This window comes from Labeo rohita, chromosome 16 (assembly GCF_022985175.1).
Source record: "Labeo rohita strain BAU-BD-2019 chromosome 16, IGBB_LRoh.1.0, whole genome shotgun sequence".
NCBI classification, from domain to species: Eukaryota; Metazoa; Chordata; class Actinopteri; order Cypriniformes; family Cyprinidae; genus Labeo; species Labeo rohita.
In genome coordinates, this window is record NC_066884.1 from 27,065,672 (window position 1) to 27,082,198 (window position 16,527).

Here is a 16,527-nt window from a genome sequence, read left to right on the forward strand (position 1 = left end):
CACGTCAATCTAGCCAAGCCTCACCCATTCCACACCGTTCATTGGTCATTTAGCCCTGTCAATCTTCTCGCCCCGCGTCTAATTGGCTGTCGAGCGAGAAGCTGCCAGTACATAGGCGTGGCCGTTCTGTCCTATCCACAAGGCGGGTTTAAAGGGATAGTAACGGCTTTAATTAGCTTCTATTTTCTGGAGGGCGGGATTAAGCTTGTAAATCCTAAACGCCATTGGTCAATAGTGAGGAAGCGTCGGCGTTTCGGTGAAGCCCTCCGTGTGCCATCACTTCGCTTTACTGTCTATTTTATTCTCAGTGTGAATGAGTTTGCGGCTTCACGGGAGCGCTGTAATGTAAAAAACCGCATTTGCACTATTAGGACTCTCACACTGAAAAGAAAAACACGAGGGCACGTTTCTTTTCCCTTCACATCTCTAGTCATATCCTGAGAGTGGATTAACACATTTAAGGTAAGACACGCGTTGTCTTGTATTATGTCCGTATCTCCTTATTCTGTGCCGTGCGTGTGATCATGTTTCAGCGGGTTATAGGGCCTCGAAATAAAGCCGAAAATGACACCGGAGAGGGACAGTACCCCCAAGAGTGAGTATCGGGATCTGGAAAGACCCCGACATTAAAATACATTATAAAAAACAGTCACATCTCGGTCACATTAACACGCATTTGCTGTATCAAACGTTTTATAAATTATGTATTACGTCTTTTCAAATAGCACGCTCTTTGAGAATCAACTAAACGCATATAATAAACAATGCAAACACGTACAGATACAATAATGTTTCACCTTCATATGCAGACACAGTAATCACCGTTAAAGGGTGTTTCCCTGAGCCATCTTAAGAAAGTATGAACCGTTCTTCCACGCTGCATTAGCCCATCAGAGGTGCTCTATTTATTTGTCACATATAGCCTAATGCCCGAGGTGTGGTTTCTCCTCTTTGTATGCTATTGTAGGTGTTCTATTATAGGAATAAATGAGCTTTGCTAGACATACACGGAGCAGACACGGACCCAGCCCGGCTACCGGCGCGATGTCTCAAAACCTAGTGCACTGACTACCTAGACAGCATTTTAAGGCGAGTTCTGGCTGAGTCAGACTGGAAAGCGCCTATAATACCCTAAAAACGCCGTATCGTAATTATGTTACCATGGGAACCGGACGTTACTGGCGGTATTGTAAGATAATATTATAATTTTAAAAAAGAGACCGCGTGTTTGTAGCTTTTTGCCGCGTCAGGTGTCGAGGATCCGTCTTTTATTTGTCCTCATCTGTTTGTATATCCTCGTATCACTTGTTAGAAATGAAATATCAGCATTAAACTACCCTAAATTGTGTATGAGGGAGAAAGAGAGAGAGAGAGAGAGAGAACAGTCATGCATCTGTCACAGCCAAATTTATATATGAACTGCAGACCCCAGTCACTGCTCTGAAATTCATACTGACTTCATTCATTGTCTGTACAACAGAGTAGCCTTTTTTTTTTATTTTGTTAATTTTGCAATTAATATAACTGTCACCTTTTTGCATATTGTCATATTGTTAGTATTTCATGTAAATCAAGCAGTCATATTCCAATAAAATACTTTTAAAATGGACAATTATGAGAGAAAGTAGAAAAGAGATACACCCTCATTCCTGTCATATTTGTCATGCACAAGTGCACACACACTCAGACAGGTTCACCTCTTACCATTAAGACATTTAAGTGATCTCATCGTCTCTGGGAGAGGGATGGTGTTAATCGGTAAGGTGTGTAACCCTCGTCCATTTACCTTCCAGCGTAGTGAACGACGCATGCATCACACAGATAAATAGGCAAATATCACTATTTAATAGTCAAACGCTCATAGATCAAACACCAGTTTGAAAATTGAAGATCATGTGTTTGCTGTGGCACTACATCTTACATTACGCATTGTGATTTATTGTAGGCAGTTTGAAAGTGTCATTAAAATTGTCTGAATTGTCAAATTGGCCTGCAAACTGTCATGTGGCGGCTGCTGCCAACACACTTTTAGGAAAACACACCCATGTGATTGACATGCATAGACAAAACCAGTCAGCGTTTACGATCACTCTGTGTTCTGTGGAAAAAAAGCTCTGAAGCCCTCTGGGGAATTTTGAGGACTGGGACAAAGAGCAGATAACAAAAAACAAGTATTCGGCTAGTGCATACACATTCCCTCTGTGTTGCACAATCTTAGTCACAAAACTTGGACGAATTTAATCGGTGAAGTTCCTGCTTTTGTAATGAAAAGGTGGCGGGTGAGGTCACTACTGCGTCCAGTCAAGCAGGCTGTGTTGCCCACAGGCTCCCAGGATGACACAACAGAGTGCTTTGTTATGTAGGCTAAGTGATTTTAATATAGATTTATAGTGTGTATAACAGTACTCTTTTAATAAGGGAGTCTGTTTAACTGAGCGATACTTAAGATCAGAATTTTTTATAAGAATCTTTTCTTTAATATAGTGCACTCAAATAAAGAAGAAAGGTGGAAGAGATGTCTTGCTATATTTAGGACTATATTTAATTTCTGACAAGACAGAAATACAGTGTGATTAGTGGATTTAACAACATAATGTTTGCTCAGTTGACAAAGCGTTTAGAGGCTGAAAACTATAAAATATAAATACCTTTATACAGTGTGTGCGATTGTAACACAGCCTTGTTTTCATCCGCATTAAAGGGATTGTTTACCCAAAAATTAAAATTCTGTCATTAATTACTCACCCTCATGTTGTTCCAAACCCGTAAGACCTTCGTTCATCTTTGGAACACAAATTAAGATATTTTTGATGAAATACGAGAGCTTTCTGACCGTGCAAAGACAGCAACACAGCTATCATGTTTAAGGACCAGAAGGTTAGTAAGGACATTGTTAAAATAGTCCATCAGTGGTTCAGCCTTAATTTTATGAAGCTATGAGAATACTTTTCGTGTGCAAAGAAAACAGATGGTGAACTGACACGGAAGAGAAGAAATGGTTGAATAAAGTTATTTCTGTTTTATTTGCGCACAAAAAGTATTCTTGTAGCTTCATAACATTACGGTTTAACCACTGATGTCACATGGACTATTTTAACAATGTCCTTGCTACCTTTTTGGGCCTTGAACGTGTCAGTTGTGTTGCTGTCTATGCAGGGTCAGAAAGCTCTCGGATTTTATCAAAAATATCTTAATTTGTGTTCCGAAGATGAACAATGGTCTTGTGGTGTGTGGACACCAAAAGTGAATTGAATTATTTGCACGAGTGGATTACATACAAAGTCAATTCAAAGATGTGAATGAAGTTAATTGAGCAACGCGATGGCCGCGAACAGGCAATATCGCATCATCTGTGCAAGTTGAAAAATTTTAACTTGAGTGGAAAACTCGCATGGCACTTTGCTGTGCAAGCCAATCAGTGAAGAACTTATTGACGCGTCCAGACACATCCGGTTGTATCAGAAAATGCAATGATTTTATTTGTGCGAGTGACACAACAAACATCCCGCGAGTAATGTATAATGCAATGAGAATATTCGCTTCGCATTTGGTGTGCTCACAGAATTACGGGTTTGGAACAATATGACGGTGAGTAATTAATGACAGAATTTTAATTTTTGGGTGAACTGTTCCTTTAAATTAAATATCGTGTCATGTCTAAGGCGTATTGCTGGAGAACACATGTGGATGGGCATTTCTTGGCTTGGCTGACATATGGAAATAATTCACAGGAACACAAAAAGACAAGTTTTGCAGAATGTCCATGCTGCTCTTTTCTGTAGGCTACAATAAAAGTGAATGGGGAATGTGAAAATTACGTCTTAGGAGTGCCATACAAATTAGTATTTACAACCAGTGTTGGGGGTAACGCATTACAAGTAACGCAAGTTACGTAACATTATTAAGTAACGCATTACTTTTTAATTGACAAGAAAATATCTGAGTTACTTTTTTCAAATAAGTAACGCCAGTTACTTTTCCCCCCCATTTATTGATTAAAAGCTCTCCTGTCCCCATGTTGAGAGAAATCGGGAGTAAGATGTTAGTTCTAGAACAAAAGTGAACACGCATTAATTCATCTCACTCACAAAAAACAGATTCAGTATTTCTCAAAATGAATAAAAACATTGAAATTCAACTCAGAATATGACACAAACCTGCAATAATTAAATATGTTAAATAATACAAATATCTTATGCATTTAATCCCATTTTATTAACCAATGTCTTTGCTGCCGACGTTCGATGATCCAATTCAACCATACTAATAAGCCAAAATTGCTCAAGATAATCTAACATTTGTTTTCCTTTTTTTTTTATTGCTGAAGAGTTTAAATTTTTTTCTTCTGCGGTCTACTGTACAGACGTGAATTTACTTTTCTCAAAGCCTGAGGATTTTGGTGTGAAAACATTTTACATTTGCCAAAAGTAGAACTTTTTATATTAAAAACAAACAAGCAAGCCCTGCCCAGATTTAAAAAGTAACACAAAAGTAAAGTAACACATTACTGTCCATAAAAGTAACACAGTTAGTTACTTTTTTAGGGAGTAACTCAATATTGTAATGCATTACTTTTAAAAGTGACTTTCCCCAACAGTGTTTATGACTTTTGTGCTGTTTCCCAAACTTTACATCGCATGTAGTACTTACATTATTCAACATAAATATAATAAAAATCATGACTAATTTTTATAATGCTTATAATGCATATCTGTCTATATTGCAGTAGACATCCTATTACATTGTGTTTTTTAAGATTACTTTTAATGCTTCATTGAGCTAAATATTATTGCCCCATTGTTGTTATATATGTAAAGTAATTTTAAAGGCTGTTGAGCAGCACTTTATTGTACAGTGTCCTTGTCACCCATGTTACATGTATTTACTATTGCAACAACAGTAAATTATGCATAATTACAAGCAACTAACCACAAACCAAACACAAATCTTAGCCCTTACGTAAGTACATGTTGATTTCTATTTCTCAATACTTAATTGTATAATTACACTGTAACAAAGACAACTTAAAAAAATGTAACTGGTTATTGCTTACTAGCAAAAAAGATCTGGATACTTGATGAATCATCAAAATAATCTGCAGATTACTCGAGTACCAAAATAATTGTACGCCATATTTAATGTTAGCAAATTCGGGTGACATTTGAAAGCTAGATTAAATTTTGGTCTGTTTCTCACACAAAAGTATTAGTGCACAAATTGTATGGCCCACTTAAGAAAAAAGTTCTTGTTATTTTGGAGCTTGACATCCACTGTTACCATTCACTTTCAATAAAGAGCAGCAATTCTGTGTAACATCTGCTTTTGTGTTGCATGGAACAAAGTCATGCTGGTTTGAAACATGAGTCTGAGTAAATAGGTGAACTATACCTTTTATATTTCTAGTGTTCAGCTAGCATCAAGTTGTAGTCCCCCACCATAACGCACTAAAGTATAAAATGCAACGATGTAGAATGGGCTGTTTGATAGTCTGTATCATGGATTGGAATATATGACCTGAATGGCCTGTTTTTTCCTGTAAGGTTATGTGTAGACCTCATTTCCACTCTTTGCTTTCTGGCCTGGTTGTCACTTCACCGATCCATCAAATTCAAAACATGCACATTGTCCCTCTATCAACCTCAGACACACATGCACTCAAGCACATCGCACACACAGAGGAACAGCCCTGCATCAAACACACAGATAGGAAGAAAAAACCTAAAGGTCAAGTGTGTCATTTTTCTGTGCTAAAATACTTTTTTCTATCCCAGTTTAACATGCAAAGATCATTGTAAGTAAACCATTTACAGGTTGATTTCCACTATAAGTCTAAACACTGTGATGGTATTAAAACGTTCCAGTAAGTTAATCAAAGAGTCAATGTTTAGCTGGTTAGAGTGGTTCTGGCATCTTTTTAAATTAACAGCCATTCAAAAGACATAGTGTATTTTAATAGAAAATATTGAAAACTTGTTATAGAAGTCTCAACAGTACCCATTTTTGGAGAGCTCTAAGAAAAAGCTTGAAATAAAGTGAGTTTGTGGTTAGATTTCTTTCAAAAACATTTTAAAAAATGTTACATACCCAAGACTTTTGAACTTTTGCCATTCATGCCACAGTCATTAGTGCCATCAGGATGTTTTTTTTCCAGCATCCATGGACTAGTATTAGTATTAAGCACATTTACAACTGATTGGCTCAAAAAAATCTGGCTGAATTTAGAACATGATCATAGATGGCAGATATTGAATCACATGTGCTCGCCTGCATCAGTCAAGCAACTGCTATTAAAATGAACAGGAATGGATAGCTTCCTCCAGGTATCTTTGAGCATCCCGAACACCCTGACAAAACTGGTTGAAAACAAATGTACAAACGTACTTTTGGTCCGACAAACTAGTTAAATGTTCTTTGGTAATGCTGTGGTGCAGAGTCCTCATCTAGTTGTCTAACAAACATGGCTTTTTATGAATATTGTTGACTCTTTGCCGAATTGCTTTTGTTCACGTGGATCTTTGGATCAAAAGCATCTGCTGAATACATAAATGTCAATGTAAATGCAGATATTCAGCAACAAGACCAAAAATACACAAATGTACACTACCAGCCAAAAGTTTTTGAACAGTAAGATTTTTTATGTTTTTTTTTAAATAAGTCTTTTCTGCTCAACAAGCCTGCATTTATTTGATCCAAAGAACAGCAAAAACAGTAAAATTTTTAAATATTTTTACTATTTCAACTGTTTCAGTTTGAATATGTTTTAAAATGTAATTTATTCCTGTGATTTCAAAGCTGAATTTTTAGCATCATTACTCCAGTCACATGATCCTTTAGAAATCATTCTGATATTCTGATTTGCTGCTCAATAAAACATTTATTATTATTATTATGTTGAAAACAGTGGAGTAGAATTTTTTTCAGGTTTCTTTGATGAATAGAAAGTTCAGAAGAACAGCATTTATTTGAATTAGAAATCATTTGTGACATTATAAATGTCTTCATCATCACTTTTGAGCAATTTAAACCATCCTTGCTAAATAAAAAAAAGAATCCTGAAAAAATGTACTCAATTGTTTTAATTATGGATAGTAATAATAATACATGTTTCTTGAACAGCAAATCAGCATGTTAGAATGATTTCTGAAGAATCGTGTGACACTGAAGACTGGAATAATGATGCAGAACATTTAGCTTTGATCAAAGGAATGAATTACATTTTAAAATATATTCAAACAGAAAATATACATTCAAATAGAGCAGAAAAGGCTTCTTTAAAAAACATTTTACTGTTCACAAACTTTTGACTGGTAGTGTATATGTGGGTGCGTATTTTCGTAGTCGGATTTGTACAGCCTTTGCATAGTCACACGCATATTTTTTCCATTTGCATACTGTTACTGAGGCCCTCAGTCAGGGCGTCCTTCAGTATAACTGCAAAATTAAATGTCACAATACAGTAATCCTCTCTCTATTTCTCTCTCCAGCACTCATTGTCTGTTGGTTTGTCTCTTACCGTCCCTCTCTGTTGCCCTATCTGTCCTTTGTGATTGATGGACTTGCTGATTGCCTCAGTGGCATCATAATCATGATGCTTATAATTCTATTACGGGTAATGGTCGGTCTCTCTGCTGTGCTTCCTCCATAAACAGTTACAACCCTCTGTCTTTCTTTCTTTCTCCTACACAGTGCTACAACCATGTCCAGGCCAGCGGGGGGGCAGTGTTAATGATGTCACCCGCTTCCTGTCCACGGGGGCGGGGCCTGCATCACCAACTTCAGTGTTCTCCGCCTCCAGCCAAGCCGATTGGGCGGCTAAAAGACTCGTATGGGTGCCTTCAGAGAAACATGGGTTTGAGGTAAGATTAATGCAGAGCATGGTTGAGCAGTATGTATTTTTTGATAGCTGTTGCCGATATTTATGCCGATATTAGTATTATGGACAATAATGGTTATATGTATACAATATGTGTATAATATATTATTTAAATAAATAAATTGCTGGAACAGAAAAAAAAAAACTTCTTGATTCTGTAATCCAATTATAGTATAATCCTATTATATAAAAATTGTTCAAAAGGAAGTAGACACTGTAACCAACAGAGCACTCAGTAATCTGATTATGTCTGTGTGTGCTGGGAATCATATTTTCTCAAATAAAACCAGGTAACATGCATTCAGAACACAGAGAATATGACTTAAATAATGACAAGTAATAATAAATTATTAATAAATTATTAATAAATAATAAATTATTTGTCAGAAATGTTAAAGGGGTCATTGGATGCAGAGTTCACTTTTAAAAGGTTGTTTGAACATTAATGTGTGTTGGCAGTGTATGAACAAATCTACCCTATAATGATAAAAATCCATGCAGTGGTTTTTAATTAATCTGTACAAATAATATCCCCTTTTTCAAATCAAGCCATTCTCAGATGAGGCCTCTCCCATGAGAGTTGATAGTCTTGATAGTCATGATAGTCTTACCTCAGATCAGCTGTCACAGTCCAACCTCCATTGTTTCGATGCCGGAGCAGGGATGTAAGTTTTGTAAGAATTTTTAACCAAAGTATATTATAGACTTTTCATTAAGACCCTAAAGAATCATATCAACTTGTGGGAAATAAGCTTCTGATGACCCCTTTAAATAGAGAAAGTAAACACAACTGATTTTCCAGTATAATGCTTAAAGTGATATCCAACATTTTTATCCAAATAAAATACAATTCTGACATCATTCAGGCCTGTATGATTTTATTTTTTTTCTGTGGAACACAAAAGGAGATATTTTATATATAAAGGAAACTGGAAATCTTTTCCAAACAGTGACGTTTACTTCAAGGACAACACCAGTATTACAAAATATACCAAAACATACCATTAAAAAGTGTAGAAATCATTTGTTTTCATTCGTACAAGGTGCTTAAAGTGCTTGAAGTACTTGAATTTGACTTTTTGAAATTTAAGGCCTGGGAAACCATTGAAAATAGCAATATTCCTGAAGAGGTGCTTGAATTTTTGAAAGACAATGTATCTATAAAATAAGTGTTTCATTTTGTTTTTTTTTAATGTCATACAACAATCAAAGTAAATAGTAGTACTGACAGTGTCGTGTAAACATGGCTGAAGATGCAAAAAGAGGAACAGATGAACCAAATCAATTGATTCATTTACGCTGGAACCACTCCGATTGATTCAAACTCGTGAGTTTGATTATTCATTTCAAGAGATTCACTAGCAAAATCCAGATAAAATGAAAAGAGCTATTAATTTTCTAATTTTGATATTACTTGTAACGATTTTAAAAAGCACGTAGTGATGGGTGAAACAGAGCTTTGCGAAAAACTGTGAATCAGTTAAACCACTGCATCGCAAAATGATTCACTATTTCGAAGCATTCCAATCGGAGCGTGTATCATGAATCATTGGTTTCAGATCGGGACTTTACATCGTGTATCACAAATCATTTGATTTAGATTGGAACTTTACGTATAGTGAATCATTTAAAAACAAATTCAGACCGGGACTTTAGAGCGCATATCACAATGTTTTTTGATTCAGATCGGGACTTCAGAGCACATATCACGAATCATTTGATTCAGATCAGGCTTCGGTTCAGGTTCGCGAATCATTTGTTTCAGTTCAGGATTTCAGAGCAATTTCACAAATTTTTTCTTTTTCTTAAACAGTAGAAAACATCAAACCATTAATGCAGTACAGTTATGCATTTTTTTTAAAAAAAGACAAAAGAAAGAAAATATACACAAATACAAATCCCTGAATGAAATTAACAGTGTTTTTACTATAGTAAAAGTGTAGTATACTTTAGTAGCAATGTGCTTCACTTTATTTTTGCCATTTATTATTAGTATTTTTCATTGATCTATTTCTCTTTTTTTAGAATTTGAAATGAAAGGCATTGTTCGATAAGTGAGATCTCTGATTAAAATCCGTAAAATTAAAAAAAAGAGTTTGAGAGTTTGAAAAGTCCTTGGAAGTCCTGGAATTTAATTTTACAGTATCTGTACGAACCCTGTTTTTCTAAAGAAACATTGTCCAATGGCGACACCAGCAGGTAAAGTTATAGCGGGAGTCCGCGTCTCACTCGCCTCCCCTGAGCCCATTCAGTTTTAACCAGTGGCGGCTACTGGTCTGTCAAATAGGGGAAGCTCATTTTCGGCCTACATCATAAAATTGTCTATTTATTTATTCACAAGAATGTGCCTTATTGTCATAAGTAAGTCACAATGCAAACAATCGTAAAAAAAAAAAAAGCTTTAGTTTTATTATGCAAAATATGATGTATTTTTTCTTTTAGTCAGATGCTACTATATAGTATAAATATTTTGCAATTTAAATAAGGTTATTATGGAGATTTATTTATTTATTTATTTATAAAGTATTTTAATAGAAATATAAGGTTTCATTATGTTATGTTAAAATTTTTCAAGATTACTATATATATATATATTTATATTAATTTATAGTCATCCTCCATGTTAATATTTAATGTAGTAATCTATATATATATAGAACGATCTAAAAAAAATATTAAACTCTGTAAAAGTGAAACAAGGAATGTGGTGTATAATTGTGTGAAATGTATGATGAAAATCAAGCAATTTCGCCAAGCAAATATAAAGAAATAGGTTGCAGCAGTTTTTATTTCGACTGAATTTGAGAAATCCGCGATGGGACTGAGCGCGAATAGCTTCAGCGATTTCTTATAGTACAAAATCGCTGTCAGTCAAAAGGAGATGCAATCTTTCGACAGACCCTCCAATCATCACGCAGAAGCTCGGAGTCCAGGCCAGCCCACTCCTCATTTGCTCCTCATTCACCCCCAGAGACGCTGAGCGTCCGTGGGCGGGACATAATCGCAGCGTTTATCCAATGACCGTCTAGTTTCAAAGCACTGAAAAAAAAACGTTCAAAGCAGCAGCATTGAAGTCAATGGACGCTGGGCTTCAACGGGGAAATGCACTGTGATGCTACGGGAATGTATGAGAAAAAAATCAAGTCAGCCGACCTGCTATATCTAACTGATTCTGAACGAACTCGTCTTTGAGATGAACGTTTTCTTACGCATTTTTAGTCAATAAAATGTTAATACAATAGTACATAATTTGACCATTAATTTTGTGACATTATAGGGGAAGCTGAGCTTCACTTGCAGTCTTAAAGAAATCGCCACTGGTTTTAACAGATCCCATAAAATGCACAGTGAGTTTGGTGGGGGGGTAATTCAGAATGAATGGGAGAAGGTCACGTGAGAGCGATATTATTGGATATGACTGGTTTCGGCTGTGATTGGTTCATGTGATAAATCCCGCCTCTTGTGTTCATGCGCATTTTGCGTTCATGAATCAGTCTGTATGAACAATACAATGCAGTAAACAACTCACACACTTAGATATAATTACTTTGTTATGTGAAAATAAGACTTAAAATGGCCTGAAAAAAATCTGTGGGAGTTTTTGGTGAGTAATCAGCTTGGTGAAATTTAAAGTAAATCTGTGTCTGTGATCAATAATTACTAAGCTTTGATGACTGATGATCTGAAAAATTCAAAAATAGTTAAAAATTAACTATTAAAAACAGTAACTGAACATAAGTCCACAAAATATATTGTTTAAATTGTTACTGCCTTGAGTTATTATTTTGGAAGAAATGTAAAATGCTCAAAAACACTAACTTGATGGGATTTATACATGGCTTCAATAAATAGAATATTCATCGCAAGTCAATGTGACTCATATATTACAATCCTTAGACTTTGTAAGTCATATCATTGATTTCTGTGTGAAGCAAACCCAGATTTAGACTGTTAGTGACTAAAAATCTTCTCATCCTCCGCTTTCAAATCTCATTCGCTCTTCTGGATATTTATTTATTTTCCATTCTGAAGATTTGCTGTGTTAGGTCTCTTGTGACTGGATTGAGTTTGAATATTCCTTAAAATTTCAGTTCTGCTGAATAAATAAAGGCACATCATTAGGATTTAAAACAATAACTGTGAATAAATGATCATTAAATGAACCAAGGCTATTAGTTGGTCAGGTTCTTGAGGAGCTGATTACAACCCTTGACAGGAAGCTCTAATCTGCTGCTCACCTTTTGACCTTGTTTATGTTGTTAAAGTTTCCGATCTGAAAAGCTGCTTCTGTGCAGCCCACCCACCAAACACGTGTTTGAGCCAGGGCTTTAGTGCTTCGATATGACACTATGAATAGCGCAATACACTTGTTGAGCCAGTGGTTGCTAAACGTCACCGCAAAACAAAATGAGGCCTCGTCATAAACTGTCCCATGTTGAGAATGTGACTGACTGCCAGTGAGAACAGAGAGGGAGATCTCAGCACTTCCTGTTGGAGGTCATGAAGGCGGCACTCTATACACTCTCTCTCTCTATGTCTCAGTATATCTATTTCTGTTTCTCAATCCCTGACACACTCCCCCTTAGACTGTCTGTCTCCATCAAACATGAATGTATTCTCTGTTTCCTACAAAGCCACTATGAGTGTATGAGAAAGTCAGTGGTCTGTAGAAGAATATTAAGTATCATTATCAATCTCTGAAACACACAGAAAATATGTGTGTTAATCTCACAATGTTGTTTGAATAAATCCGCTCAATTCCCACAGTGCTTTGGTAACATTTCTGGCAGGGATAAATAAATAATACATTTATTATTTTATTTATTTATTATTTAAATAAATTTATTTATTTATTATTTAAATAAAAATAAATAAATAAATTATATATGCAAACATATTGTGTTCTATATAGTTTTAGTTTTATGCTAAATTAAAATACATTTTATTTATTTATTTATTTATGCATTAATTTATTGCATTACAGTACTGAGACAAATGTACTTATTAGTCATAAAAATAATGTAATTTAAATAGTGCTGTCAAATTGATTAATCGCACTTGCTTTCAAAATAAAAGTTTGTGTGTACGTAAAATATATATATAAATATGAATATATATATATATATATATATATATATATATATACACATGCATGTATATATTTAAGAAAAAAATAAGAATTAAATAATTAAAAAAATTAAATTTATTTGATTATTATATATAAATACACATATATTACATATATTTCTTACATATATATACACATGTATATAAAATAAAGAATTTATATATGCATCCGTGTAACACTAAAAAGTATATATATATATATATATATATATTAATATATTATTTTAATAATTGTTTTATTTTGTAATAAAAATTATTATTTGTAAATAAATATCATAGTAGTATTTGTTTTACGTGATTTATTTTATGCTATATTGAAAATGTCTTTATTTATATATTTATTTAGTTATTGCATTACTCTACTGATCCATAAATATACCTACTTCTCATGAAAATTATGTAAAATTTTACACATACACATATAAAATAAAGTATATAATTTATATAAATGCATCCATATAACACTAAAAGTATATATGAATATATTATTTTAATAATTATTTTATTTTATAATAAAAATATTTTTTGTAAATAAACGTCATAGTAGTATTTGTTATACTTTATTTGATGCTATATTAAAATTTTATTTATTCTATATTTATTTATTTATTTATTTATTGAATTATGCTACTGAGCCATAAATAAGCGTACTTGTCATGAAAATGATGTCATATATATATATATATATATATATATATAGTATATTTATTTATTGAATTATGCTAATTATATATATACACCCACACAATTACGCACAGAATTTATATAAAACAAATATGAAATATGAAAACTTTCTAAAACATTTGTAGTGTTTGTTGTACTTTATTTTATGCTATTCATTTACTTATTTATTTATGTCATTACAGTACTGAGCCATAAATCTGCTTACTTGTCATGAAAATGTCATTTGCTATTTATTTAGACTGAAATATGACGTAGACATTTTTTGTAAGCCAGCATCTGACATTTGACAGTGATCATGACTTTAATAAAAGACAGTGACACATCAGCTGCAAATGTGGATTTAATACCACATGCTCCATGAAAGACATCTCACAAAGAGCACATTCAAATAGTCGCTCATCATCCTTTATTTTTCTGCCTGTGTTTCCCTTGGTCAGTCTGCAAGCGTACGCGAGGAGCGGGGTGACGAGGTGGAGTTGGAGCTTACAGACAGTGGGAAGAAGCTGACGCTTTCGAGGGAGGAGCTCCAGCGGATGAACCCACCCCGATTCAGTAAAGTCGAAGACATGGCCGATCTCACATGCCTCAATGAGGCCTCTGTCTTACACAATCTACGAGAGAGATACTATTCAGGACTCATATATGTGAGTGTTTCCCTATAGTCAGAATGTTTTGCAATCATTCAGTCCTGACACATGCCTGCCACTGTGCCCTGCCATCACATGACTGTGTGTATGGGTTTTCTCTGAGTAAGCGAGAAGGATAGTGTTACACACACAGATGCACACGCGTGTGTTTGATCATCACAGACTCACAGTTCAAATTTCTGCTCAGGTTTCATGCTGAACGAGGCCAAGAAAGTACAAACACACATGCATAGATGCACTCATGCACACATGAGTTCAAGGGCCCTTATTCATAACGCATCTGCCAAAAGAGTCACTTGAGCCCAGTGTTTACTTCACCCGACTTGGTTCAGTAATCAAATTTGAATGAGCGTGTTGATGTGAAAATTTCACATTTCAGTGTTTGTGGATGTATGTTGAATATTCAGAGCTGACATCATATTTCTCCTCTTTTGACAATTGGCATAAAGTCTGGTCCACTTCACAGCTTATTTTCACCAACAGCCACCAATCTATACAGAAAGAGACTATATGGTCATAAAGGGCTCTGTAACGTTCCACCTGGAAACAAAAATCAAGAAATTATCGAGTATCGACAAAAACACCTACAGAGTGCAGGCTTACATTACGTGATGAATTCTGGTTACGCTAACTTAGTGCATGTGTGCATTTATAGTGCGCTCTTTCACTGCATGATTCAGTCTATTAAAATGCATTTAGAATGATATAATTCAAGATATTGTGGGCAGAAAATGCATATATTTATATCATTTTATATAATTAATCAATATCACACAAAGAGTGACGTTTTTTCCTTTAAAAATCAGCATGGTTACAAATGTGATATTCCTTTTATACAACAGTTAAATAAAAATAAGTTAATATTAAGAGACTTATGTTTTAGATGCCAAATTGGCTGTTTTTTGCTCTATTTTGCCAACAAAAATCATTCCAAACAAAGCCACAGCACTGTTTTGCGTCTCAGCAACATGACGGTGTTTCGTTCCTGAGTGAATCAACCGTTTAAATGATTTGGTTCAGTTGCAATGACTTAACAGTGACTTGCTTAATTTCACATTTAAAGTATCTTTTCATTTTTTAAATGATTTCAAATATCAGTATTCATCATTTCATGTTTAAAATATCAAAACATTATCTATGCGTTTGTAACTGCAGGTTAAAGCATTCCATGTCCCTCTAAGCTGCATTAACGTGTAAATATATCTAAATGCCACTTCATATGCAACATCTGCAAAGATGAATTTTGTTGATACTAATTTTATTTCTTTGGTAACAACCTAAATGTTGTATTATTATAATTGACTGATTAAATGAAAGAATTTGACTCAAAAGATGATGCACACTTTATGAAGGAAAAAAAATGATTAAAAATCAATTTAAACTTATTGTAAAAGAATAAATTCTATCACTTTAGTAGTCAGCTGTTCATGGTAGTCCTTAAGATATCAGCACAATAACACACACAGCAAAATATTGTTTAATTATTGTTATCGATAAAATCCCAGAAAATATTGAGATATTATTTTTTGTCAATATTGCACACCCCTACTTGGGTGGGCCTTGGCCAGTCAAAGTGGCCAAGGTTCCCAGACCTTCTGCCGTCAATCTGAAGCTCTGGCTACGTGAGACTAGAATTTTACTACAAAACTCAAAATGGCCGATGGCCAAAGAGTCTTGTAATCTTGATTTTTGGCCAAACTGGTCAAAAGTTGCAGGCAGAAATGTAATTTTTTATATCATTTGACCAGTAGGTGGCGCTGTGCCGAAAGTCGAAAAATCGTGTGCCCTCTGCTCATGCTTGTTATGACACATAACAAGTTTGGTCAGAATCTGCTAAAGTGTTGCAGAGATATAGCCTCATGTCAATTTTTGCACAAACTTTGTCAAATTTGTTAACACGCTTTACGAAAACGGTTTGGTATATCAGAAAGCTCTGAACATGACTTAAGCCAGTTTTGGTAAAAAAAAAATTGGACAAACCGTCTGGGAAGAGTTCGAAAAGGTAGATTTTTAGCAAAATTCTGTTTTGACCTGTAGAAATTTACATTTTGGTATGCATTTGACTCAGCATGAACCAAGAAATTAGAGGAAAAAATTGGCTTCTAGACCTCACGGTTCAAAAGTTATTAGCAGAATTATGAGTGCAAATTTGACCTATTGGTGGTGCCAGAGAGTTTTAGATAGTCTCCAAATTTG

The 16,527-nt window shown here is 34.6% G+C and overlaps 1 protein-coding gene across 6 annotated transcripts in view; it reads left to right on the plus strand.

Moving 5' to 3' along the window:
• The first annotated feature begins 286 nt into the window (after positions 1–286).
• myh14 (myosin, heavy chain 14, non-muscle) overlaps positions 287–16,527 on the plus strand; it is a 51,598-nt gene continuing 35,357 nt past the window's right edge. For 4 of the 6 annotated variants that reach the window (XM_051130764.1, XM_051130769.1, XM_051130765.1 and 1 more), the window contains exons 1-3: positions 287–462; positions 7,687–7,856; positions 14,122–14,328. In XM_051130764.1, coding sequence (XP_050986721.1) covers positions 14,218–14,328 — 111 coding nt within the window. In that variant the 5' untranslated portion in view covers positions 287–462; positions 7,687–7,856; positions 14,122–14,217. The remainder of the gene's footprint in view (positions 463–7,686; positions 7,857–14,121; positions 14,329–16,527) is intronic. The other 2 variants (XM_051130767.1, XM_051130770.1) reach the window with 1 other exon arrangement.